A 22,178-nucleotide genomic window follows, 5' to 3' on the forward strand; every position below is an offset into this window, starting at 1 on the left:
AGCTGGAACTGAACTGGGCCTCCTCAGAAGACCCTGTAAATAATGGTCTTCTTTCATCTACAGCAGTCTTCCAACAATGACCTCTTTCTCTTGTGTGCTTCTTCTTTGTAACCACTTTATCTCGATGATATCTTTACAGTAAAAAGGAAGCATGTCAAGATGGCCAAGTCTCAGGCAGGCCTTACACAGAGAATGTACGGTTTTGTAACCACATCTCTCTGGTAATAACAGATATTATTAGAGCAAAACACAAACTATCATAGTCAGGATGGCCAAGTTCCAAGCAGATTATATACCCAGAATGTTGATCTTGGAGTACTATCAGTTCAACCAATCAGGCTGAATAAGATAAAATAAAAATCAAATTTCACTGAAAATGATAAATTCTATAAAAAAAGATAAACAACAGAATATAAAGCAAAGGAGAAAATGACACTTCTGTAATGACTAACAAAAAGGTGCAATGACAGTCTAAACTTAGCAGTTAAATGCTAGGTCAGCATTGACCCTAATAAGGAAGCACATTTCACTGGGACATGAACAAACTGTCTCACCTCCTTCCCTAAGCGACATACTGGGTAAGAAGTGGAAAACAAAAACATACTGTTCTGAAATTCTGAACTGCAGTTCCATCTACAAACTGAAGTCAGTTTTACTGGGTGAATGCCATGCAGAATAACAACCTTTGAAGAATAACAACATAGAATTTTAACTAAAAAGCTTGAAATATTCAACAAATACATCTACTCTACTCAAGGCATAATGTTGTCCCATTTCACTATGTATGATGCAAGTTTGCATTAGGAGACAATTCTCAACCTGAAGTAACACTTAAGGAACAAAACCTCAGCTAATATAGGCTACCAAAAAAAAAAAAGAAATTTAATGCCCACCACCCACCCCCAAAAAATATCAGGAGTTTTCTACCAAAAAAAATATGGTGGGAAAGAAAAGAGAAGAAGAAAGAGCACCACTCCTCTCTTCATAGTAAGATTACCACCTAGTTTTCCCCCAAGACTATCCAGAAAATCAGAATGATCGTCTGGTAATCTGGAAATCACTGAATAAATTCTGGCTGGCAGCAGAAAAATAATGCTGGACTCTGCAAAAACACTACCTTGATAAGGTTATTTTTTTTTTTTACAAAAGCATCACTTCAATGTGATGCAATAAAGTTTAAAAAAAGACCAACAAAAAAAAACAGACTGCCTCCCACTCGTGACCAGACCATTTACATCACGAAATGGGTATGGAGGTAGGTAGAGTAGGCAGTGAAAAGGGCTGGAGAAATATGGGCTAGTGAAGGTATAAAAGGTGCGACTGTGGTCCAGTTTTCTATTTTGCAAAGGATGGCAACCCTGCTTCACAGTGTTTTTAAAGCAATGCTGACGGAAGAGGGATGGATAACGTCAGATAGGATTATCTCCTAAGCAAAAAGACTGTTTAGAGCACTACAGAAAAACACTACCTTGCAGTGGGAATGCCCTGCTGAAAGAGAATGTTTCAAAATAATCACACTGTTGCCAGTGAAATTCAACCAACGAAACAGTAAATTATTCAAACATTAACACTTTTACTGACCCAAAGGCAAAACAAACCTTTAATGACTTTAAGTGAAGACAAAGACAATACTCACTGTTTTTATTAAGCGTGTGCTGTTATCACCATCTAAAGGAACAATTCTAAAAGGAAAAAATGCATGTAAAATAAATAATTACTGTATACTAGTATCCAGAACTGCTGAATAATAGACACAGTCTAAAAGCATAACAGCTGTTATTTATAATCCATTTGACTTTCTAGTAAAAACTTCATCCAGTGAATAACACACACAAAAATGTTCATATTAATTTTTTGCCATTGCATTCTATGCATATTAGATGTACAGATACTCTTTCACTTGTCGACATGTTTACATGGCTTTTTTTCTTCTTCATTAAGCCGATATATATTCAAGGTTTAATAAATGACCACTGGGGATAGCAATACATGTACACAGCTCTAGTAACCCACATTTAAGAATACGCATGGGACCAAGTAGTCAAAATGAGTAGACAGCTGCTGCAAACAATCATCCTAGATATGAAGCTAGAGCACAAAGGTTGCAGTACTCTCTGTGGTACTGTCATTTTCTTACAACATATCAAAAGTCAATAACAGCTCTAGAGAGTGTAGCAAGTAAATCAGATTATCAAGAAGAAAATGAATGAGTGCACAGTCAATTTATGTGACAGTTTACGGATTTTTACTGTGTGGAGAACTATTTGTTAAATGAGGGGATCAAGAGCTACAAGCAGAATTTATAATCAATCATTATGTGAAGTACCTACAGTAATAATGGCTTTTGAAGGCATTTCAGTAAGCAAGCATGACAAACACAACATGCAGTTGTTATACAGTACCTAAATGGCAGAACTGTCTATTTTGTAGGGACACCCCCTGACATTTCTCAACGGTTTGTTTCATTCCTCCTAAAATTGGAAATAATTTTGAGAATGTGTAAGATAATACTGCCAGCATTTACAGTGTGTTCTTAATTTATGGCCTTTCCCTTAGTTATTTTTTACTTTGTTCCACATTCTGTTGGTAAAGGTTCAGAGCTCTTTGTCATACTCATTTGACCGTCAATAAAAAATGAAATACAGTGCTCTTTGTTTGTCATAGTCGTTTGACCATCAACAAAACATGAAATACAGTGCCGTCTACTTTCACCTCAGAGGTACTTTGCTGTCAAATAGCGTTACATGGGTACTTATCATACGGGCATAAATCAAAGAACCAACCAGTATCTAAAACAAATTATCTGAGTAGAAATGAACTACAAACAGTACTGAGGAGTTTCTAACAGTGAGTAAGGACCTCAGACAGAAAGGAAACAGTAAAATATCTCATCATGGCATAGGTGAAAATAGGATGTACTGTTAATACAGATTTCAGCATCTGGCTGAATGCATGGGCAAAATACAGGACCTCAGGACCTGAAGGCACTTAAGACCATCTTGGAAATGCAGACAAAGACCTACACTAGTAAAAGGGTCTTTATCTGTCTGGAAGGAGAGCCATGATCGTAAGTGATAGATTTAAGTATTTATTCAACAAGCAAACTAGCAAACAGTAACAAGTTCAGAAAATAAAGACGGAAATCCTAGCCTTTCCCCTCAAACGATTAGAGTAGTTATTGGTAGATATGCCAGCAAGGAGAACAGTACAAGGAAACCAGTATTAACTAGGAAGAAATGCCTATCATAAAAATGCACAACACATAAATAAGCCACACAGGATTGTCACTTGTCCCAATCTGCTCACAGCTTTGAGATATGCATCCCATGTCCTGAAGCTACAATGATTAGAACATTAAATGTCCTGTTGTTGATGCAATTTGGTATTCCGTGCCTGAGACTATGGGTCTGGAGAGAGTAACGAAGTCCAGATTAACTGTACATGTACTGCATCAGTGCTAATTTCCAAGTGTCCCTCTTGGTTCCCTCCTCCAACACACCATGCACACACTGTTTACTCATAATTGCATTCTTTCATGACTTGCATTCAAAGAATTTATTCACATACCCAAGAATACAGTCTGTCTGGTTCATTTGCAACTCATGAAACATGCATATCAGTTTGTTCACACATTCCAATAGTTCATGTCACTCACTCACTCACAAGCTAGTAAGTAAAGCAACACAGAAAAGCAAAGGCAAGACTTCTTTACTATAAAGTCACAGACCATAAGGATCACTAAAAAGAAATAACTTACAACAGTCTTTGTATTTTGGTAGGCTTTTTGCTACAAAACAAACAACTTTATCAAGCTAAACTTTACTTTGTGCAGCCTGTTTGCCGTACAGAAAAAAATATCTTGTTGAAGAGCAGCTTCCTTTCAGTTTTACAATGCAGGCTCCAGATAAAGCCCACAAAAATACCATTAGTCTAGTGGATGCTATATTTGCAAACAATGCTGCCCATCATTCTAAATATATTCAGGATTCTTTAAGAAATAATTTCTTATGATTTCCTACTTTAATGCTTACTATACCGGTCTCCACAGCATGCATCAAAATTAAATACTACCGTTATACGTTTGTTGAATTCTCCCAAAGAATTACCAGTTAATGTCATATATTATACCTATCAACGTTTTTCTCCAGAATTCTGGACAAAGCCAGAAATAATGGGGAAGGGAACAGAGGCTCAAAATCGGAGGTAATTTTCCAAATATGTAAATATTTAATTCACTTAAAAGGTAACCACAACAAAATGTTCTGCATCACTAAGCATTTTTCTGAACAATAAGAAGTATGAACCTCTAATATCCAGAATTACTAACTGAATGACTAATTCTCAGTGATAAACAAGAAAATCAAAATGCAATCAAGGACAGCTGATTAATGTATTCCACAAGTAAGTAAATAATCTTTATACATCCTAGGAGCATCTGTGGCTGAATATGACATTAATCCGCCTACCTGTAAGATAGAATTGCTTTGTGAAGACAGTTTCTTGTTAACTTTGATGGAAATGGTCACTCTCAGCTAGTACAAAGTAAAACATTCATCACAATTGTTAATAATTCTATTGGAAAGCAGTAAGGTGACTTGTCTAATTCTCCAATTCACCTTCACCTAGTCTGGTAGTTTCCATTTTCATCAAATGCTTGTTGCTTCTAAGGTTAGACTCCGTGCAATTACTGAAGAATACGGCTTTATCAAGGTTGTATTTCCTTCTGCATCTTTTTGTCATTTTGTAATCTTTAATAATAAAAGTTAGTAACCAAACCGCTCACACAGCTCTCCAATATCAACCAAAGAAATGTATTTTGTGAAAATTCCGCTGACCAGCACAATAAAGGTTATCCTCCAAAATAATCCAAAAATGGCACCTTCCAGTCGTAGTGAAAGAAATTTTAATATGTACCAAACATAACCAATTTAAAAACACAGATTTAGCGCGCTTTTGTCTCTTGTCACGAGACTTCTTCAGAATCAACAAATCAACCAATAACTACTACTTAAATACTTTTGAATGTGGCTGACTATCAATAAATTAATAAATCATACTATGAATTGCATTCAGTGATTACATGGTTGCATTATGGTGATTAAGTATACAGATTTGTTGCCATGACAATTTATTGATAGTCAGCCACATTCAAAAGTATTTAAGTAGTAGTTATTGGTTGATTGTTGATTCTGAAGAAGTCTTGTGACAAGAGACGAAAGTGCGCTAAATCTGTGTTTTTAAATTGGTTAGGTTTGGTACACATTAAAATTTCTTTCACTACAACTGGAAGGTGCCATTTTTGGATTATTTTGGAGGATAACCTTTATTGTGCTGGTCAGCGGATTTTTCACAAAATAATAAAAGTTAAACATTTTGAGATAAGAGTTAATTTATCACTTTAAAGTACTAGGCAAATATGTGCTCGTTTTCAGGTTTTGGGTTTTGGAATTCAATCTGCATTAAAAGCAGCATTATTAACAAGGATAACATGAACCAAAGTAGCTGAATTTCTGCTTATTACAATGCTATCTAAAATGCGGTTTCATTAAAAGTCTTTTCTGGTAGTTTAGGGGTTTTAAGCTCGTGATCCTCTTCGTTAGGAACCTCTGGGATCTTTCCAATCATTTGATATGTTAGGTGAGATACAATCCAAAAGGGGACATTGTATCCTATAATTTGTCTGATTTGTGCTGAATAAAAGAGGACAACAACATTTTTAGATGTGAATGATATTCCCTTAGAAATCAGCTGCACCAAGGATTTTCACACGGTGATCAAAGGAGAGGGAAGTGTCAAGCTAAGTTCCAAGATCTCTAACTACATTTTCATTTTGAAGTAGGGCAATGTTATATGTTGGGGGGTGGTTTGCTTGTCAAATTTGACAAAGGTTACACGGTTCCACATTCAATTTAAGCCTATTTTCTATATACCACACATTTATTTATTTTTTTTTCAATAATAATTTTTATTATTTTCAACTTGTTCATACAAACATTTGAGCAAATAAGAAAAAACAAATAGTTCCCAAATAATGCTTCTAACAACAATTCTACAACATATGTACACTATTTACATGAATGCTTCCATCGGTTAAGAAAAAGCAGTAAAAAAAAAAAAAAAAAAGAACATATAATAAGCTCCTACTGAAGGCTTCTGTGTCAGCCCCTGAAACCACTATGCTTGATCTTAGAGTCTCCTTGGCATTTTTTCTTCCTTAAATTGGCATTTTCCTGATTTTTCTTGATTAAATTCAAATTACTTTCTAAAGAAAGGACCTGGTTTTGCAGGGCAATTTCTATCATATCTAAGAAACAAAGAAAAGATTTTTTTACCCCTTGCAACACTTTAAAAAGATGGAAGATGGAAGACAGAGGTAAAAAAAACATCTGCTGTAGTTCCTCTACAAAGTAAATCTTTAAAGAGGGGAGCATTCAGTAAACTCAGCCTTTAACCATGCAAGCCTAAATATGTAGTGGCAAGATGCTCTAGGTGCTGCATTGATGGCATCATATCCAAATGTTATGGAATGTTTAGCAAATGAGAGGCAGAATGAAGCATTTCTTGAAATTTTGTTCTCACTTCTGGGTTAGAAATTCCAGAAATAATTTGAATAGTACTGTTAACAAAGGTAAAAGGAAGTTAATCATGTTTCTTGATACTCGGTAAATGACAAAAATGCTTATGTATAAACTATTTTTTTTTTACAAAACCTCTCAAGGGCACTAATTTTATCAAATGGGAGAGAATTAAGAAAAGGAAATAATTCAGCTCCCTTCAACAAGTCCACTGAGATAAAAGCAGGGTCAGCAACTGGGCTGTTTGTGTGAATTATGTGCCATGTAAAATCTGTATGGTCTTTTAGGAGCTGGAGCTTGGGAATCTGAGGCAAGAAAGGCTGTTAAAAAGGCATATTCTAAGCCTCCAATAACAAGAACAGCTATATGGAGACAATCAAAACATCTCTTAACTGTCAGATATCTCCCCTCAGTCCAACTTAAAAAAAAATCATCTTAGATATAGTCTCACCAAAAGAAATGCCCTCATTACAAGATACAGAGGAAAGAATAGCTTCCACATCCGACTCAGTCAAAAGGGGAAAAGAATATTATAGGCATAATCTAAGTCCTCTTCATCAGAAGAGTCCTTTTTTTCTTTTGGCAGGAACAGGAGAATGAGTAGTTTTGCCCTAGCTGTAAGGCTAGAATAGCCTTTAACAATCCTTGAGATAAAGGAGATAAGTCATCTTTAATGGTCTGAAAACAAGTTTTCAAAAGAAATTTGCCTAGGAGTAAAAGGGGAAGATACAAGCTTTGTCTTCTATTGCCCTTTACACGGGATGTCTGCCTAAAGTTTAAGTGCTGAGGAATGGACCACTGCTTAGAAACCATCAATTTTGCCTGATGAAACCTTAATGAACACTCCCTCTACCCTTTCTTATTATAACAATAGGTAAGAGGGAACTTATCTTCAGTTGGGCAGTAGGAAAAGATTCAGCAGTACGGTCCTAGCAATGATTGCGAATTTTTCCCTGGTCATAACTGTCTCCAAAAGGGCAATGCTAGAGGGCTTGGAAGTTGTCAATGGACAGACTGGGAGCTGGCAAAGTACCTCATTATGTTCACACATCTCTGACCAAAAAGAGAATGAAGAGATCCAATCTGAATTTTTCTGCTTCTTTTAGCACCTAATCACTTTGCTTTCTTTTAGATGGAGGGTTAAATATCGAAACTGAAGGAGCAGAAAACACAACCTGGCACACCAGCAATAACAACCTCTTATTTTTGTGATATCGGCCAAGACTCTTAATGTGACTTCTTAAAAGAGTTTTAGAAGAAAAAACATGTCACACTGACAGGAATTAACGCACCACTCTGTCCCAAGATAAAATTATACAATTAGCATGGTAGTTTTGATATCACATTTGCACTTTCCTTACTTTGACACAGATATAAGAGAAAGAATGAAAAACTCTAAAAGGAAGAAAGACTCACCAATGAGTTATTAATCTGTCTGGGCCTCACAGACTGTAACCAAAAAAAGAGGAAAACTGTTTTAAAATGTGGATTTATGTTAGCATAGAAAAACATGTCAAGAAAGTTCTGAAAATGGTGTTGATGTATATTCTTCTTGGACCAGTATGATGGCATGTGCACCTAGGGTATATGTATGGCTTGAGGGAAAGCAACTTTAGAAGCCTGGATGGATGGACAAAACCTTCGCAAGGAGAGTCCAAGATACTAAGAATGCCACCACTGTGATCAGATGAAGAACGCATCTGGCCTGTTCTTTTCTCACTCTTTTCACAGCCATTGGCATTGAGGAAAGGGAGAAAAAGGCATATATTTTTTTCCATGGGATAGTGAAAGTATTCATGGCTATGCTACCTGGTGTAGAACGTTTCTATTTCATAATTTTGCTTTGAGGCAAAAAAAAAAAAAGATCAGTGATGAAGTCCCCCATTTCTATGTGATGCTATGCAAATCCATGAGGCCAGTTTCCATTTACTATTGTTGGTCCTTGATCTGTTCAACTAGTTCACCATCCACATGAGGTCTGAGAGGATGTAGGTCTAGGATAAGAATCATTGCTTCTTTATAAAGGTTTGTCTCTTCACCACATGTGCACTTCCGACCCCTTGTACCTTGAAGGTTCTCCCCATGCCAATCTCATGGTATCTACAGTAAATAGGGAAATGCGTGTTTTCTGGGATCAAAAAAGGCACCCCATGGTTGCTTGCTATTTAAAAAGCTCTCCAAGTCAAGCTCTTCAGAACAGTCAGAATAGGGGAAGCCAACACATTACCTGATGAAGGAATATGTTGCTGTGGTGAGTACAACAAAAAGGTAATACAACCATTTGGAAATACTCTGTTTTGACAAAGGTTGTCTCCTTCTTACCTTTACAAGAAATCAACAATTGCTCTGAAGATCTGAAATACTTAGCTCTGTCAAGATATTACCAGAGATGTCTGTGGACATCCAGGATGTGGAGTATCCTTTCCCCCACATTTTTAGGTTCAGTAAAAAAAAAGGGGGGGGGGAGATAGAAAGTTTGGCTTAAAGTAAACTTAGATACCACATTAGGCATAAAAGAAGGATTAGTTCTCAAAGAAACCCTGTCCCTTTGAAAAGTGAGATGAGGTTGGCTCACCATAAGAGCTTATAACTTGGATATCCTTCTTTCAGAGGTCCCAACTAATCAGTAAAACTGTTTTCCATGCTAAGCACTTCAAGTCAGCCAGGTTAGCTGGTTCAAATGGAGCAAGTGTTAGCATCCGTAAAACAAAATTAAGATCCTAATGAGGGGCCACAAGTTTTCCTGGAGATCTCATACACAAAATCTTTTTGAAAAACATTTTGATATGAGAAAGCATTGACAGAGAAAGATTCACTGGCAGACATGCTGAAATGGATGACAAATGAACTTTGACAGAGGAGCAGGAAAGGACAAAGGATAGTAACTCACAAAAATATTGTAAAACCAGAGAACAACTAGCTCTAGATGTGTAGTAGTTATGTAATTAGCACCAAAGTACAGTTGTGTACACTTACCATAAATGTAGCTGTTCGAGTGTATTCACTGTTGCCCTCAGTCAGCCTGAATAACAAAGTTGTGGGTCCTGCGTTGGCTGCTGTCTCCTCTTCCATGATGTCAGGTTGTCAGGGATATAAAACATGCAGCCGGTGCCATTTTAATCAGTTTTTCTTGCCCCAGATGTCAGGTGCCCCCCAAATGGGGAGCAAAAATATATATATATTTATATGCATGTATTTTAGAACACAAAAAAATTTACCTCCAACTAAAAGCAAATGCACCACAAAGGCTTTTGAGCATAGTGAAGGAAAGAAGAGGTATAATAATAGAGAAGAAAGGGGGCTGGCGGGTGGGTAACCCGGACTGCAACAGTGAATACACTCGAACATCAACATTTATGGTAAGTGTACACAACTGTACTATGTTCTTCGTGTTTCACTGTTGCAGTCATTACATTTGGGTAGAATCCCAAAGCTATGGATGGGAGGATGGAATTATACAGCATTAGGAGCAGCTGTAAGGCCCTGCAGGACAGCAGTGGCAAAGCCTGCCCTGGATTTAGAAAAGAGAGGTAAATGGTAATGTTTTGTGAACGTATGAACTGAGCTCCAAGTAGCAGCTTCTAGAATGTCTCTGGTAGGAACCCCTCTGAGAAAAGCTGCAGAAGTAGATGCAGCCCTGGTGGAATGGGATCTGATCCCCTTGGGGACAGGTTTACCATGGTGCATGTAGCAGAAACGAATACAATGGCTTATCCATTTTGAAATAGTCTGCTTTCATATAGCCTTCCCCCTCTGCCCCTGCAGCAAATGCCACCAGTAGTTGCTCAGACTTTTTTTAGAGATTTTGTCCTGTTTAAGTAGAATCTTAGTTGTCTGTGTACATCCAATGAATGCAGAATCCCCCCCCATTCTGCGGATTTGGGAAAAAGGTTGGCATATGAATGGTCTGGTTAAGAGCCACACTGGATACCACCTTAGGCATAAAAGAAGGATTGGTCCTGAGAGCCACCCTGTCCGGATAAATGATAATTAAAGGCTCCACTGCCATGAGAGCCTGTTGTTCTGAAATCCTTCTAGCTGAAGTGACTGCTAAAAGAAAGGCTGTCTTCCAAGAAAGAAATTTTATGTCTGCAGTAGCAGCTGGTTCAAAAGGAGGTAGGGTGAGTTTTTCCAGCACAAAATTGAGGTCCCATGCAGGAGTCAGAGCTCTCCTGGGTGGTCTCAAATTTTTGGCCCCTCTGAGATAGTGCTTTAGCAGGGGATGACAAAAGAGAGCAGGCTCTGTGTTGTAATGAGCTGAGATGGCAGAGGCATGGATTTTTATAGAAGAAAAAGATACGCCCTTGTGAAGCATCTGAGTTAAATATTGCAAAATCTGAGGAATATTGGGCATTGCTGTGTTTATTCCTTGTGCTTGGCTCCAGGCACAGAATCTCTTCCATTTGTCAGCATAAGACTTTCTAGTACTAGGCCTTCTAGCCTCCAAAATGACATCCATCACAGGTTTACGGAGAGACGTGATTGGTGAAATTAGTTGATTAGCCATGCTGCAAGATTCAGAGTTTGGGGCTGAGTGTGCAGAATTTGATAGTCCTGCTGAGACAATAGATGAGGTGTCTGAAGCAAGTACCATGGAGGAAGGTGTGACATATTCCTTAGAAACGGGTACCAGTGTTGGTGAGGCCAGTCCGGAGCAATCAGAATCATTTTTGGTTTTTCCTGTCTGACTTTTAGTAAAACCTTGGAGAGCACAGGTAGAGGGGGAAAGGCATAGACGGATAGGTTTTTCCAGCTGAAGGATAGAGCATCCACTTTCCAAGCTTTTTGTGATGAATTCTTCTGCAGAATTTGTCTAACTGGTAGTTTTGGGGAGAGGCAAAAAGATCTATGTCTGGGCTCCCCCACTTTCGTGTCAACATGCTGAAGATTTGTGGATCCAGTTTCCATTCATGTGGGTTCATAAGATTTCTGCTTAGGTCGTCTGCCAGAGTATTTTGCTTTGCTGGCAGGAATTGAGCTTGTAGATGTATTTGGTAAGTCAAGGCTGTGTTCCACAAGGCCATGGCTAGTCTGAAAGGGGGATAGGAGTAACTGTGGTGTTGTCCGTCTTTATCAGTAGTTGTCCTAGATGAAGGAAGTCCTTGAAAGCTGTCAGAGCATTCTGTAAAGCTAGCATTTCTTTCTGGCTGATATGTAGATGCATTTGATTTGGGCTCCATTCGCCCTGAATGCATCCCCCTGCAGATGGGCCCCCCAAGCATAGTCTGATGCGTCTGTAGTCAGGGTTTGAGTGGCAGGGGGTAGAATGAATGACAGTCCCTTGTTTTGGTGACAGGCCTCTGCCCACCAAAGGAACTCCTGTTGCAGGCAAGGAATGAGAGGAATCATTGTTTCCAGGCTGTGACAATGTTGACTCCATAAGCTTTTTAGGTACCATTGAAGTTTCCTCATATTCAGTCTTGCATATGGAATTAGTAGAATGCAGGATGCAATGAACCCCAAAGCCTGCAGAATTTGTCTGGCAGATAGCTGGGGTTTTGTGGCCACTTGTTTGAAGTACGTTTTCAATTGAATTTGTTTGTCTGGTGTGAGGTAAGCCATCTGGGCACTTGTATTCAAGCTTGCACCCAGGAATGTAATTATTTGAGAGGGTACCAGTTGTGATTTATTTTCGTTTATGGTGTACCCTAGGCATGTTAGAAGCCTTTTTACAAACGCCAGATGTTGTAGAATAGTGTCCTTGTCCTCTGCCTGAATTAGACAATCATCCAGATAAGGATAAATTTGAATGCTCCTTTGTCTGCAAAATGCAATCACTGGTGCCAGGCACTTTGTGAAGACCCTGGGCACAGTAGATAAGCCAAAGGGCAGTGCAGAGAACTGGTAATGCAAATAGCCTGCTTTGAAGCGGAGGTATCCTCTGCAAGATTCCCTGATTGGGATATGCAAGTAAGCCTCTTTTAAGTCTAGAGTTACTAACCAGGCAGTCTTGCCTAGCACAGGCAGTAGCTGTTGTAGAGTCAGCATCTTGAATTTTGGAATGTCCAGGAAAGTATTTAGAATGGATAAGTCCAGAATTGGACGCCATGATTTGTCTTCTCTGGCTACCAGGAAAAGTCTTGAATAAAAACCTTGTCCTTTTTCCTTTTCTGGTACAGGTTGAATAGCCCCCATATCCATGAGGGACACGACTTGTTTCTGGGCTTCTGCCCACTGATTTGGAGGCAGATCTGGCCATCCATTTGGAATTGGCAACATGTGGAAATGAAATATGTACCCCTGGGATACTATATTTAAGACCCACTTGTCCTGGGTAATTAGATGCCAATTTTGAGCATGAAGTGCTAGTTTTCCCCCCAAAGGGGCTACCAAAAGATAAGTTCTTGGAAATGGCAGAAGAAAGTCATTGAGACTGTTTACTGTAAGGTGGTGCTTTGCTACTTCCTGATTTGGAGTTGGAGGCACCCCATTGTTTTGCCCTGTAAGATCCTTGTGACTGAAACCTGGAGCCTTTGGAGTGTCTGGGTTTGACCTGAGTGGCTCTGTTGGGTACTGGAAAGGACCATTTCTTAACAGACCAGTGTCTACTGAACCTGGGTGGCTGCACTTGCAAGAAATATTTTACAGTTTGGATAGATTTAGCTTTGCCTTCCATCTTTTTCAAAACTTCTTCTGCCTTATTACCAAACAGACTGTCCTGCTGTAAAGGAGCATCCAACAATTTAGCTTTAACATGATCAGGCAGATTTTGCTCCTTGAGCCAAGCATGCCTTCTTACCACAGATCCAGTTACAGCGGCCCTGCAAGAGGCCTCCAAGGAATCAAAACCACATTGCAAAGTATGCTTTCCAACTTGTTCAGCTGAATGCAATAAATCTTGTAACTCTATTTTCCACACAATCAGAAATCAATATATTTTTTTGTTTCAGTAAGCCCATGACATTATGTTGATATTTAAGCATATGAAATTGACAGTTTAAGGCCCTGATTGCCAGGGTTGCAGACTTATAAACCTTCTTACCCCATCTATCCAGCGTCCTGGAGTCTCTATCAGAAGGGGTAGGATTTTTAGAAGTAGAAGCCTTAACACCCTTGGGACCCTGAGACATAGTTTCAGGGTCAGCAGTAGGATTTTTGAAAAGAAACTTGTGGGAGTCAGAAACCCTGTAATATCTGTCTGACTGTCTAGGAGCCGGAGGCAGGGAATCAGGAGCAATGCTGGATTCTGAGAAACCATCACCAACAATGTCTAAAACAGGAGGTAAAGCCAAAGGCCTATGCTGAGGAAAAAGAAGGAAATCCCTAAGTCTCTTTTTGGATTCTGAAAAATCCTGACTCTCCCAATGAAAATGTTCCCTTAAGGTATGTAAAGTCTCTCCAAAAGAAAAATCCTCAGGAGGAGAAGCAGAAGGGATGGATTCTTCTGCATCAGAGTCCTCATAAGGGGGGATAGAAAATTCCTGATCAGAAGAGGAATCAGAAGAAATGGAAACCTGATCTGAAGATTCATAGTCAGTGCCTTGCCTAGGCCTCTTAGCAGGAGGGGGTTGGGAACCCCTGATCAAAGTAATTAAATCCTCAGCCATTTTGATCATTTGTTTTTTAGGCATAGTGGCCTGAGCACGTGGCTCATGCGTCAGTTTTTTAGACATAGAAGTTGGTTTTGGCCTTGTTTTTTATGATGGCGTCGGTTTAATATACAAATCTTTAGGCCTGAAAACACCCTCAGAAGCCTGTGCCTGCTCAGTGGCTCTGGACCCATCCAAGGGACAGACATCCGTGGGTTCAATACTTGAAGAATCTCGTGGCATACTGGACTCCGAATGGGTCTCGGTAGAGGCCTGCGACTCAAAAGTAGCAGGCATCAGGGGCTGCGAAAGCGCCTCACTGAGTACTGGCGAACCGGCGACTGGCTTAGGAGAAGCTTTGTCATCGGTTTTGGACCTCGACGGTCTGTCTCTGTCTTTTTCTTTGTGTTTTTTGTGAATTCCGGTAGTCGGATTGCTAACCGACAACATTTCAGGATAGTTAAATCTTGAACCAAAGCATTTAGAAGCAAAAATATACCGATGCTTAATAGTGCATTGGTTAAATTTAGCACAAAACCGACAGCAAGGCACGTTGTGGTCAGGGCCTAGGCAAGGAATACAGTACAAATGAAAATCCATATGAGGTACTTGCTTCCCACATGTAATACAATTATTAACTTTTACTGACATCGGTAAGGAGCAAGAAAAAGTTTTGCCAACAGGGTACTTAGCTTTAGTTTGAAGACTTTGGTTCTGAAACTCGAAAATGAAAATTTCAGGAGTCGGCTGACCAGCACTTGCAAACTGCTTCAGGCACCGCACGGCAAGAAAGACTGATTAAAATGGCGTCGGCTGCATGTTTTATACCCCTGATGACCTGACATCATGGAAGAGGAGACAGCAACCGACGCAGGACCCAAGACTTTGTTATTCAGGCCGACTGAGGGCAACCTGCCAGCAGATTACCCAAATGTAATGACTGCAACTGTGAAACACGAAGAACATCTACAAAACCTTTTATCCATTTGCTAGTATGATTTTGTAGTAGCAGGCTTTCTTACCTCCATTGGTACCTGGTGCATTTCTTCAGTAAATAAATGCCTAAAGGCAATTAAGACACTTATTATACAGGGCAGTCAACTGAAGCTGATTGGTGATGGGGAACATCAAACACCCCTGTTCTTCTATGAGTAGATCCAGTCTGTGAGGATGTGTGTGGTAATTGCTCCTGGTTAATGCCAAAAGAAGGGGGAACAGTTGCCTGGACCAAAAGGGAGTCTCCACAATGATCTGATGAAGAAATACCCTAGATATTAGTGGAAAGGATGGCAAAGCATACAGGAACATTCCCGTTCAAGGAAAAGAAAAGGCATCCACCTTTCAGGGCTTCTTGCACATTGTCTTAGCACAGAATATTGCCAGCTGATTGTTCTGAAAGGAGGCAAAGAGTTCTACTTGAGGAACTCCTCACAGATGGATCAAATCTTGGAAGATCCCCAATCTATTTTCCATTAATGAGTATCTCCCCCTGCCCCGTTCAGCTTGTATAACACCCAGTTTTTCTCTGACAGGATGCCTGCAGAGTGAGATTCTGCTATGAAGTTATATTCTAAGATAGCATGGCTAGTTTTGCACAGGGATTATGACCTGGTTCCCCCTTGCTAGTTGATGTATCACATGATTATTGTACTGCCTTTAACAACTTGAAGGGGTCCCGGAGACCAAAGATAATTCAAAGAGTTGAGTGCCTTGATCAGGGCAAGCAGTGCTTGCTAATGTCCTTGGTGTCACATACACCTGTCACTGTTATCCCTCCTGAAACTGCTTCCCAAGCAAATTACAAGTCATCTTTTGTGACTGACTGCTTTGGAACAGGAAGGCAGAAGGGGATTCATAGATTTAGGTAATTTCCAGCAAGTGATTTCTCTTCAGACAAACCTCAGCACTGGGATCTGGAAACACAAGGGATATTGGTGCTGGGACAACAGAGACTTCAGATACCATGGTATCTTCCCTCATGTAGACTTTTGCCAGGAGTATCAAGAGAATTACATAAGCCATGAGACACAAAATCTTGAGGCATTCCTTAACAGTGACAAAAGTCTGAGTGGAAAACCCCAGAAATAGATCTAGATACATATGTATTTTTCATCAACAACACTGTAGAAATATGATTTCACCACCAAGTAAAAGAAGAAGCCTATATATACCTTCTCAATCTTTTAAGAAAATCATGAATCTCCAGTGTAAGCACAACACAGCACAGATAAAAACTTCTCAAGCGCCTCGGCTATTCCAGCCTTTACAGAGTATACTTTTTCTCTCATACCCTCCCCTCTTAAATACTATTATTACGATTGTAATAATAGTATTTAAGAGGGGAGGGTATGAGAGAAAAAGTATACTCTGTAAAGGCTGGAATAGCCGAGGCACTAGAGACGTTTTTATCTGTGCTGTGATGATTGTAATAATAGTATTTAAGAGGGGAGGGTATGTAAAGGCTGGAATAGCCGAGGCTCTAGAGAAGTTTTTATCTGTGCTGTGATGTGCTTACACTGGAGATTCATGATTTTATTAAAAGATTGAGAAGGTATACACTGGCTTCTTCTTTTACTTGGTGGTGAAAACATATCTACTTTTCTTCCTGTGGAAGAAAAGCTCTTTGAACTGTGGTGTCTAGTTGACATCCCAGAAGCACAGTCTTGTTAGAAGCAATCAAGTAAAACTTTTGAATGTTCCCTGTGAATCTCAATTTGTTTAAGACATTTCTCACACCAAAAAGAGATTTCTGCCCCTTTGAAAAAGACTGCAAAGATAAGCAACTTGTCTAAATATGGAAAATGTGGACCCCGTGTAACCAGCAATGAGTGATAACTGGAGGCAGATGCTTTGTGAACAGTCTTGGTGCAGTGGACAGTCCAAAAGATAAGGCAGAGAACTGATGATCTGAACTAGACACACAAAACCTTAAAAAATGTCAAACGTCTCAATGAACAGAAATGTAATAAGCATCTTTTAAGTCTAATGTTGCATGGAAACTTTAATGAGGAAGAAGAGGTAACAGGTTGTGAAGTGACAATTTTGAATCTGGCCATTATCACAAACAAGTTTAGGAAACAAAGATCCAGAAAGTACAGTTTTGTACCTACCATAAATGTAGATGTTCGAGGATCCACATTGCTGCAGTCCTAACCATTGGGTAGTCCGCTGTCCAGTCGGCCCGAATACCAAAGAATATGGCTGACGTCGGTCAAGGCGCATTAGACTGATGTCAGGACGTCAGGGTACTAATGTGCATGACCGACGTCATATCCTCAGTCTTTTCTTGCCCCAGATGTCAGAAGACCCTAAAAAGACAAGGCCCAAACCAAAACACCAAAAAGCCCTGCATCAAACATATATACAATATATACAAATGTACAAGAATATATATATATATATATTAGCCCACACCACCACCCCTAAACACAGAGGGGAAGGAGGGAGGGTAAATTGGACTGCAGCAATGTGGATCCTCGAACATCTACATTTATGGTAGGTACAAAACTGTACTATGTTCTTCATTCCACATTGCTGCAGTCCTAACCATTGGGTAGAATCCCAAAGCAGAGGTAAGGGAGGCTGGCAAATCATAAGGAAGCAGGAGCTGTCAACATGCCTTGCAAAATAGCTGTGGCAAAACCAGCCCTAGATTTAGAGTAGAGAGGAAGGTGGTAATGCTTAGAGAAAGTATGCACTGAACTCCAAGTAGCTGCCTCCAAAATATCCTTAGTTGCCACCCCCCTTAGAAATGCTGTTGAAGTGGCAGTAGCCCTAGTGGAATGAGGCCTAATCCCAGCTGAAATCTCCTTGCCATGATGGGAGTAACAAAACGAAATGCAAAACCCAATCCACTTAGAAATAGTTTGCTTAGACACAGGCTTGCCCTGAGAACTCAAAGCAAAAGAAACAAACAATTGCTGAGACTGCCTGAAATCCTTAGTCCTGCTTAAATAATAACGCAACTGCCTATGTACATCTAAAGTGTGCAAAATCTTTTCCCCCTTATTTTGGGGATCTGCATAGAAAGTAGGCAAATGAATAGTTTGGTTTAAAGCCACACTAGAAACCACCTTAGGCATAAAGGAAGGATTAGTACGTAATGATACCCTATCCTTATGGAAAATCAAAAAGGGCTCTACTGCCATAAGGGCCTGCAACTCAGAAACCCTTCTTGCAGAAGTAATAGCCAACAAAAAAGCAGACTTCCATGACAAGTATTTCAAGTCAGCAGTAGCCGCAGGCTCAAAAGGTTGTAGAGTAAGTTTTTCCAACACAAAATTGAGATCCCAAGCAGGAGTAGGAGCTCTACGTGGGGGTCTTATATTCTTTGCCCCTCTAAGAAACTGCTTGAACAAAGGATGCGAAAACAATGGTGGGTCACAATCATAGTGAGCTGAAATTGCTGCAGCATGAATCTTAATGGAAGAGAAAGACAAACCTTTGTCCAGTAACTCAGTAAGATATTGAAGAGCCACACTCAAATTAGGCTCAGAAATCTCCAATTTCTTTGCTGCACTCCAAAATAAAAATCTCTTCCATTTTTCTGCGTACACTTTTCTTGTATTAGGTCTTCTAGCTTCCATAATCACATTTAAAACTTGTTGAGGAAGTTGAGACCTGCTGTGTTTCAACACAGAATATGCCAGGCTGTTAGATGAAGAGAGTGAAGCTTGACATTGAGCAGGTGACCGTCCTTCTGAGATAACAGATGTGGAATCAAAGGTAAAGGCCATGGGGGCTGCCTTACCAGACTCCTTAGTAGTGGGTACCAGTGTTGCCGAGGCCAATCTGGAGCTATTAAAATCATCCTTGGCTTGTCTTGTCTGACCTTTAGGAGCACCTTTGGAAGAAGAGGCAGAGGTGGAAAGGCATACACATGAAGATTTTTCCAACTGAAAGAAAGAGCATCCACTTTCCAAGCTGTATGATGAAACCCCTTTGTGCAAAACTTTGGCAGCTGGTGGTTTAGTGGAGAAGCGAACAGATCTATGTCTGGAGTTCCCCATGACACTGTCAATTTCTGAAATACATGAAGATCCAGTTTCCACTCGTGGGGATCCATGATTTGCCTGCTTAACACATCTGCTAAGGAGTTCTGTGCTCGGCAGAAACCTTGCCTGAAGAGTTAGTTGCAAGCTGAGCGCAGTCTCCCATAAAATCATTGCTTGCCTGCATAGAGGATAAGAATGTGTTCCCCTTGTTTGTTGATGTACCACATGACAGTTGTGTTGTCTGTTAGAATCAACACCTGCCCAGGAAGAAGTAACTCCTTGAAAGCCATTAATGCAAACTGGACTGCTAACATCTCCTTCATGTTGATATGTAGATGCTGTAGTCTGGCAGGCCACTTGTCTTGTATCCACTTTCCATTTAGATGAGCTCCCCAAGCAATGTCCGAGGCATCTGTCGTTAAAATCTGACTCGCCTCTGGCCGGGTCACAGAGAGTCCCTTGTTTAGGTGACATTCCTGAGCCCACCACAAAAATTCTTTTTGAATGCAAGGTATTATTTGAATGACAGTGTCCAAATCCTGGCAGTGCTGTGTCCACACATTTTTGAGATACCATTGCAGCTTCCTCATATGCAGTTTGGCATTGGGAAGCACCAGAATACAAGATGCCATGAACCCTAAGGCTTGAAGGACTGTCCTTGCAGTCAGCCCGGACTGAAGAGATAGTTGATGGAAGTAACTGGAAAGATTCTTTTTGTTTGTCCGGGGTTAAAAGGCCATCTGGGCTGCTGTATTCAGTCTCACACCCAGAAAGCACATGTCTTGAGAGGGTACTAGACTGGACTTTATTTCGTTCACAGAATACCCTAGGCATCTTAGCACTGCTATGACATATTCCAGATGCTGTAGAAGGTCTTCCTTTTCTTGAGCCAGAATCAGGCAGTCGTCCAAGTAAGGATAGATTTGAATTCCTTTTAGCCTGAAGTAAGCTATCACTGGAGCCAGAACCTTTGTGAATACTCTGGGCAGTAGATAAGCCAAAGGGCAATGCAGAGAACTGATAATGAGAATTTCCAGCTCGAAACGCAGATACTTCCTGCAACTTAGTCTTATAGGCACATGAAGGTAAGCTTCCTTGAGATCTAAAGTTACCATCCAATGATCTTTGCCCAGCAGAGGTAAAAGCTGTTGTAACGTCAACATCTTGAACTTGGGAATGTCCAGATAAGTGTTGAGGATAGATAAATCCAAAATTGGTCTCCACGTGTTCCCCTTCTTTGGTACTAGGAACAGGCGAGAATAAAATCCTAGGCCCCTTTCTGGTACAGGGACTGGCTGAATGGCCCCTATTTGGAGTAACAGAGAAATTTGCTTGTGAGCCTCTTTCCTTTGTGGAGGGGGAACGTCTGGCATGCCTTTGAAAGGGGGCAAAGTATGGAAATAAAACCTGTAACCGTGGTGAATGATATCCAACACCCATCTGTCTTGAGTGATTAAATCCCAATTTTCTTTGAAAAGAGACAGTCTTCCTCCCAAAGGAGCTGCCAGACGAGAATCTACTGGCAGCTGAAAAGGCAGGTCATTGGGTCTGTTTACGAAAGGACTGACCCCTGCCCTCACCAGAAGTCTGAGCAGGTGAACCCCTGTTCTAGGCCTAAAAGAACCTTGAGCTCTGCCCCTACCACGTCTAGACCTACCCCTAGACTGGGAATCATAAGCAGGATATGTCCATCCCTTAGTAGGCCAATTTCTACTAAACTTGGTGGCTGCACCTGCAAAAATCTTTAACAGTTTGCATAGACTTAGCTTTGTCCTCCATTTTCTTTAAAACTGCTTCCACAGGCGAACCAAATAACACATCAGACTGTAAAGGAGCATCCAAAATCCTAGTCTTAACATGCTCTGCTAAATTCTGATCCCTCAACCAGGCATGCCTGCGAAGAACAGAACTAGTGGCAGCCACCCTCGAGGAGGCCTGCACAGCATCAAAACCACATTGCAAAGAATGCTTACCCACTTGTTCAGACACATGAACTAAATCCAGCAACTCTTTACACTCTATACCTTCCGCCAAAGCATCCACTTTAGATTTCAATTGTGAAAGGAGATAATTTTGATATTTTAGCATGTGAAACTGACAATTCAACGCTCTCATGGCTAAAGTGGAAGAAGTATACACTTTCTTTCCCCACCTATCCAAAGCCCTTGCCTCTTTATCAGTGGGAACAGGATTTTTAATTACAGAGGCCTTAACACCTTTAGGCCCCTGAGAAACAGTTTCCGGGTCTGCCCTAGGACTCTTAAACAGATACTTATGAGCTTCAGGCACCCTATAGTACCTATCAGGCTTAACAGGGGCAGGAGGCAAAGAATCAGGGTTCAGGGAAGCCTCTGCAAAAACATCTTCCACCACATTCAACACAGGAGGTATAGCTAAGGGCCTATGCTGGGGTAAAAATAAGAATTCCCTAAGCCTTTTCCTGGAATCAGAGTAATCTTGGCCTTCCCATTTAAAGTGCTCCCTCATGGAATGCAGAGTCTCTGAAAATGAGAAATCCTCAGGAGGAGAAGCTGTAGGAGTGGAATCATCCACATCAGAATCAGAATAAGGAGGATACTCCTGCAAGTCTTACTCAGAAGCCTCTGAACACTGTTCAAAACTCTCAAACTCAGGTTCCACCCTAGGCCTCTTATCAGGAGGGGCATAGAGCCTCTAATCATAGTAATTAAATCTTCTGCCATTTTAAGCATATGTTTCTTAGGCACAGAACCTGAAGTGCTAGGAGAAGCCCCACTGAAGCTAAACTTGGCCTACCTCTCAAAGAAGTTTTGGAAACAGAAGGAGGCTCTAACTACCTTGGGAAGAGAGGGAAGAACAGTTACCCGAGAAGCCCCCTCAGCCTGGCCTACCTCCTGAGAGGGCACATCCTGTAACAGTAAAGTCTCTGCCTGAGACTCCAAAGAAACTCCTGGCAAAACCTCTGGCTCCACTGAGCCTTCTAAAGAACCGGCGTCCGGGACTGCGGTTCATCAACCCTAGGCTTTGCTGTTTTGTCCTTGCGCTTTTTGACGAAGCGGGCCGGAGCATCCGGCGGCATTTTATAATTACAACGCTTCCCA

At 40.5% G+C, this 22,178-nt stretch overlaps 1 protein-coding gene across 1 annotated transcript in view; it reads right to left on the reverse strand.

Annotated features, from left to right (window-relative positions):
• The window catches only part of DNAAF9 (dynein axonemal assembly factor 9), a 2,711,795-nt gene that overhangs the window by 1,746,495 nt on the left and 943,122 nt on the right, over window positions 1-22,178 (reverse strand). The window contains exon 16 of the mRNA XM_044064082.1: window positions 1,637-1,682. Within this exon, the coding sequence (XP_043920017.1) occupies window positions 1,637-1,682 (46 nt within the window). The remainder of the gene's footprint in view (window positions 1-1,636; window positions 1,683-22,178) is intronic.

The sequence above is a fragment of the Protopterus annectens genome, chromosome 2.part2 (assembly GCF_019279795.1).
Source record: "Protopterus annectens isolate FY-2018-M chromosome 2.part2, PAN1.0, whole genome shotgun sequence".
In the NCBI taxonomy this organism is placed as follows: Eukaryota; Metazoa; Chordata; order Ceratodontiformes; family Protopteridae; genus Protopterus; species Protopterus annectens.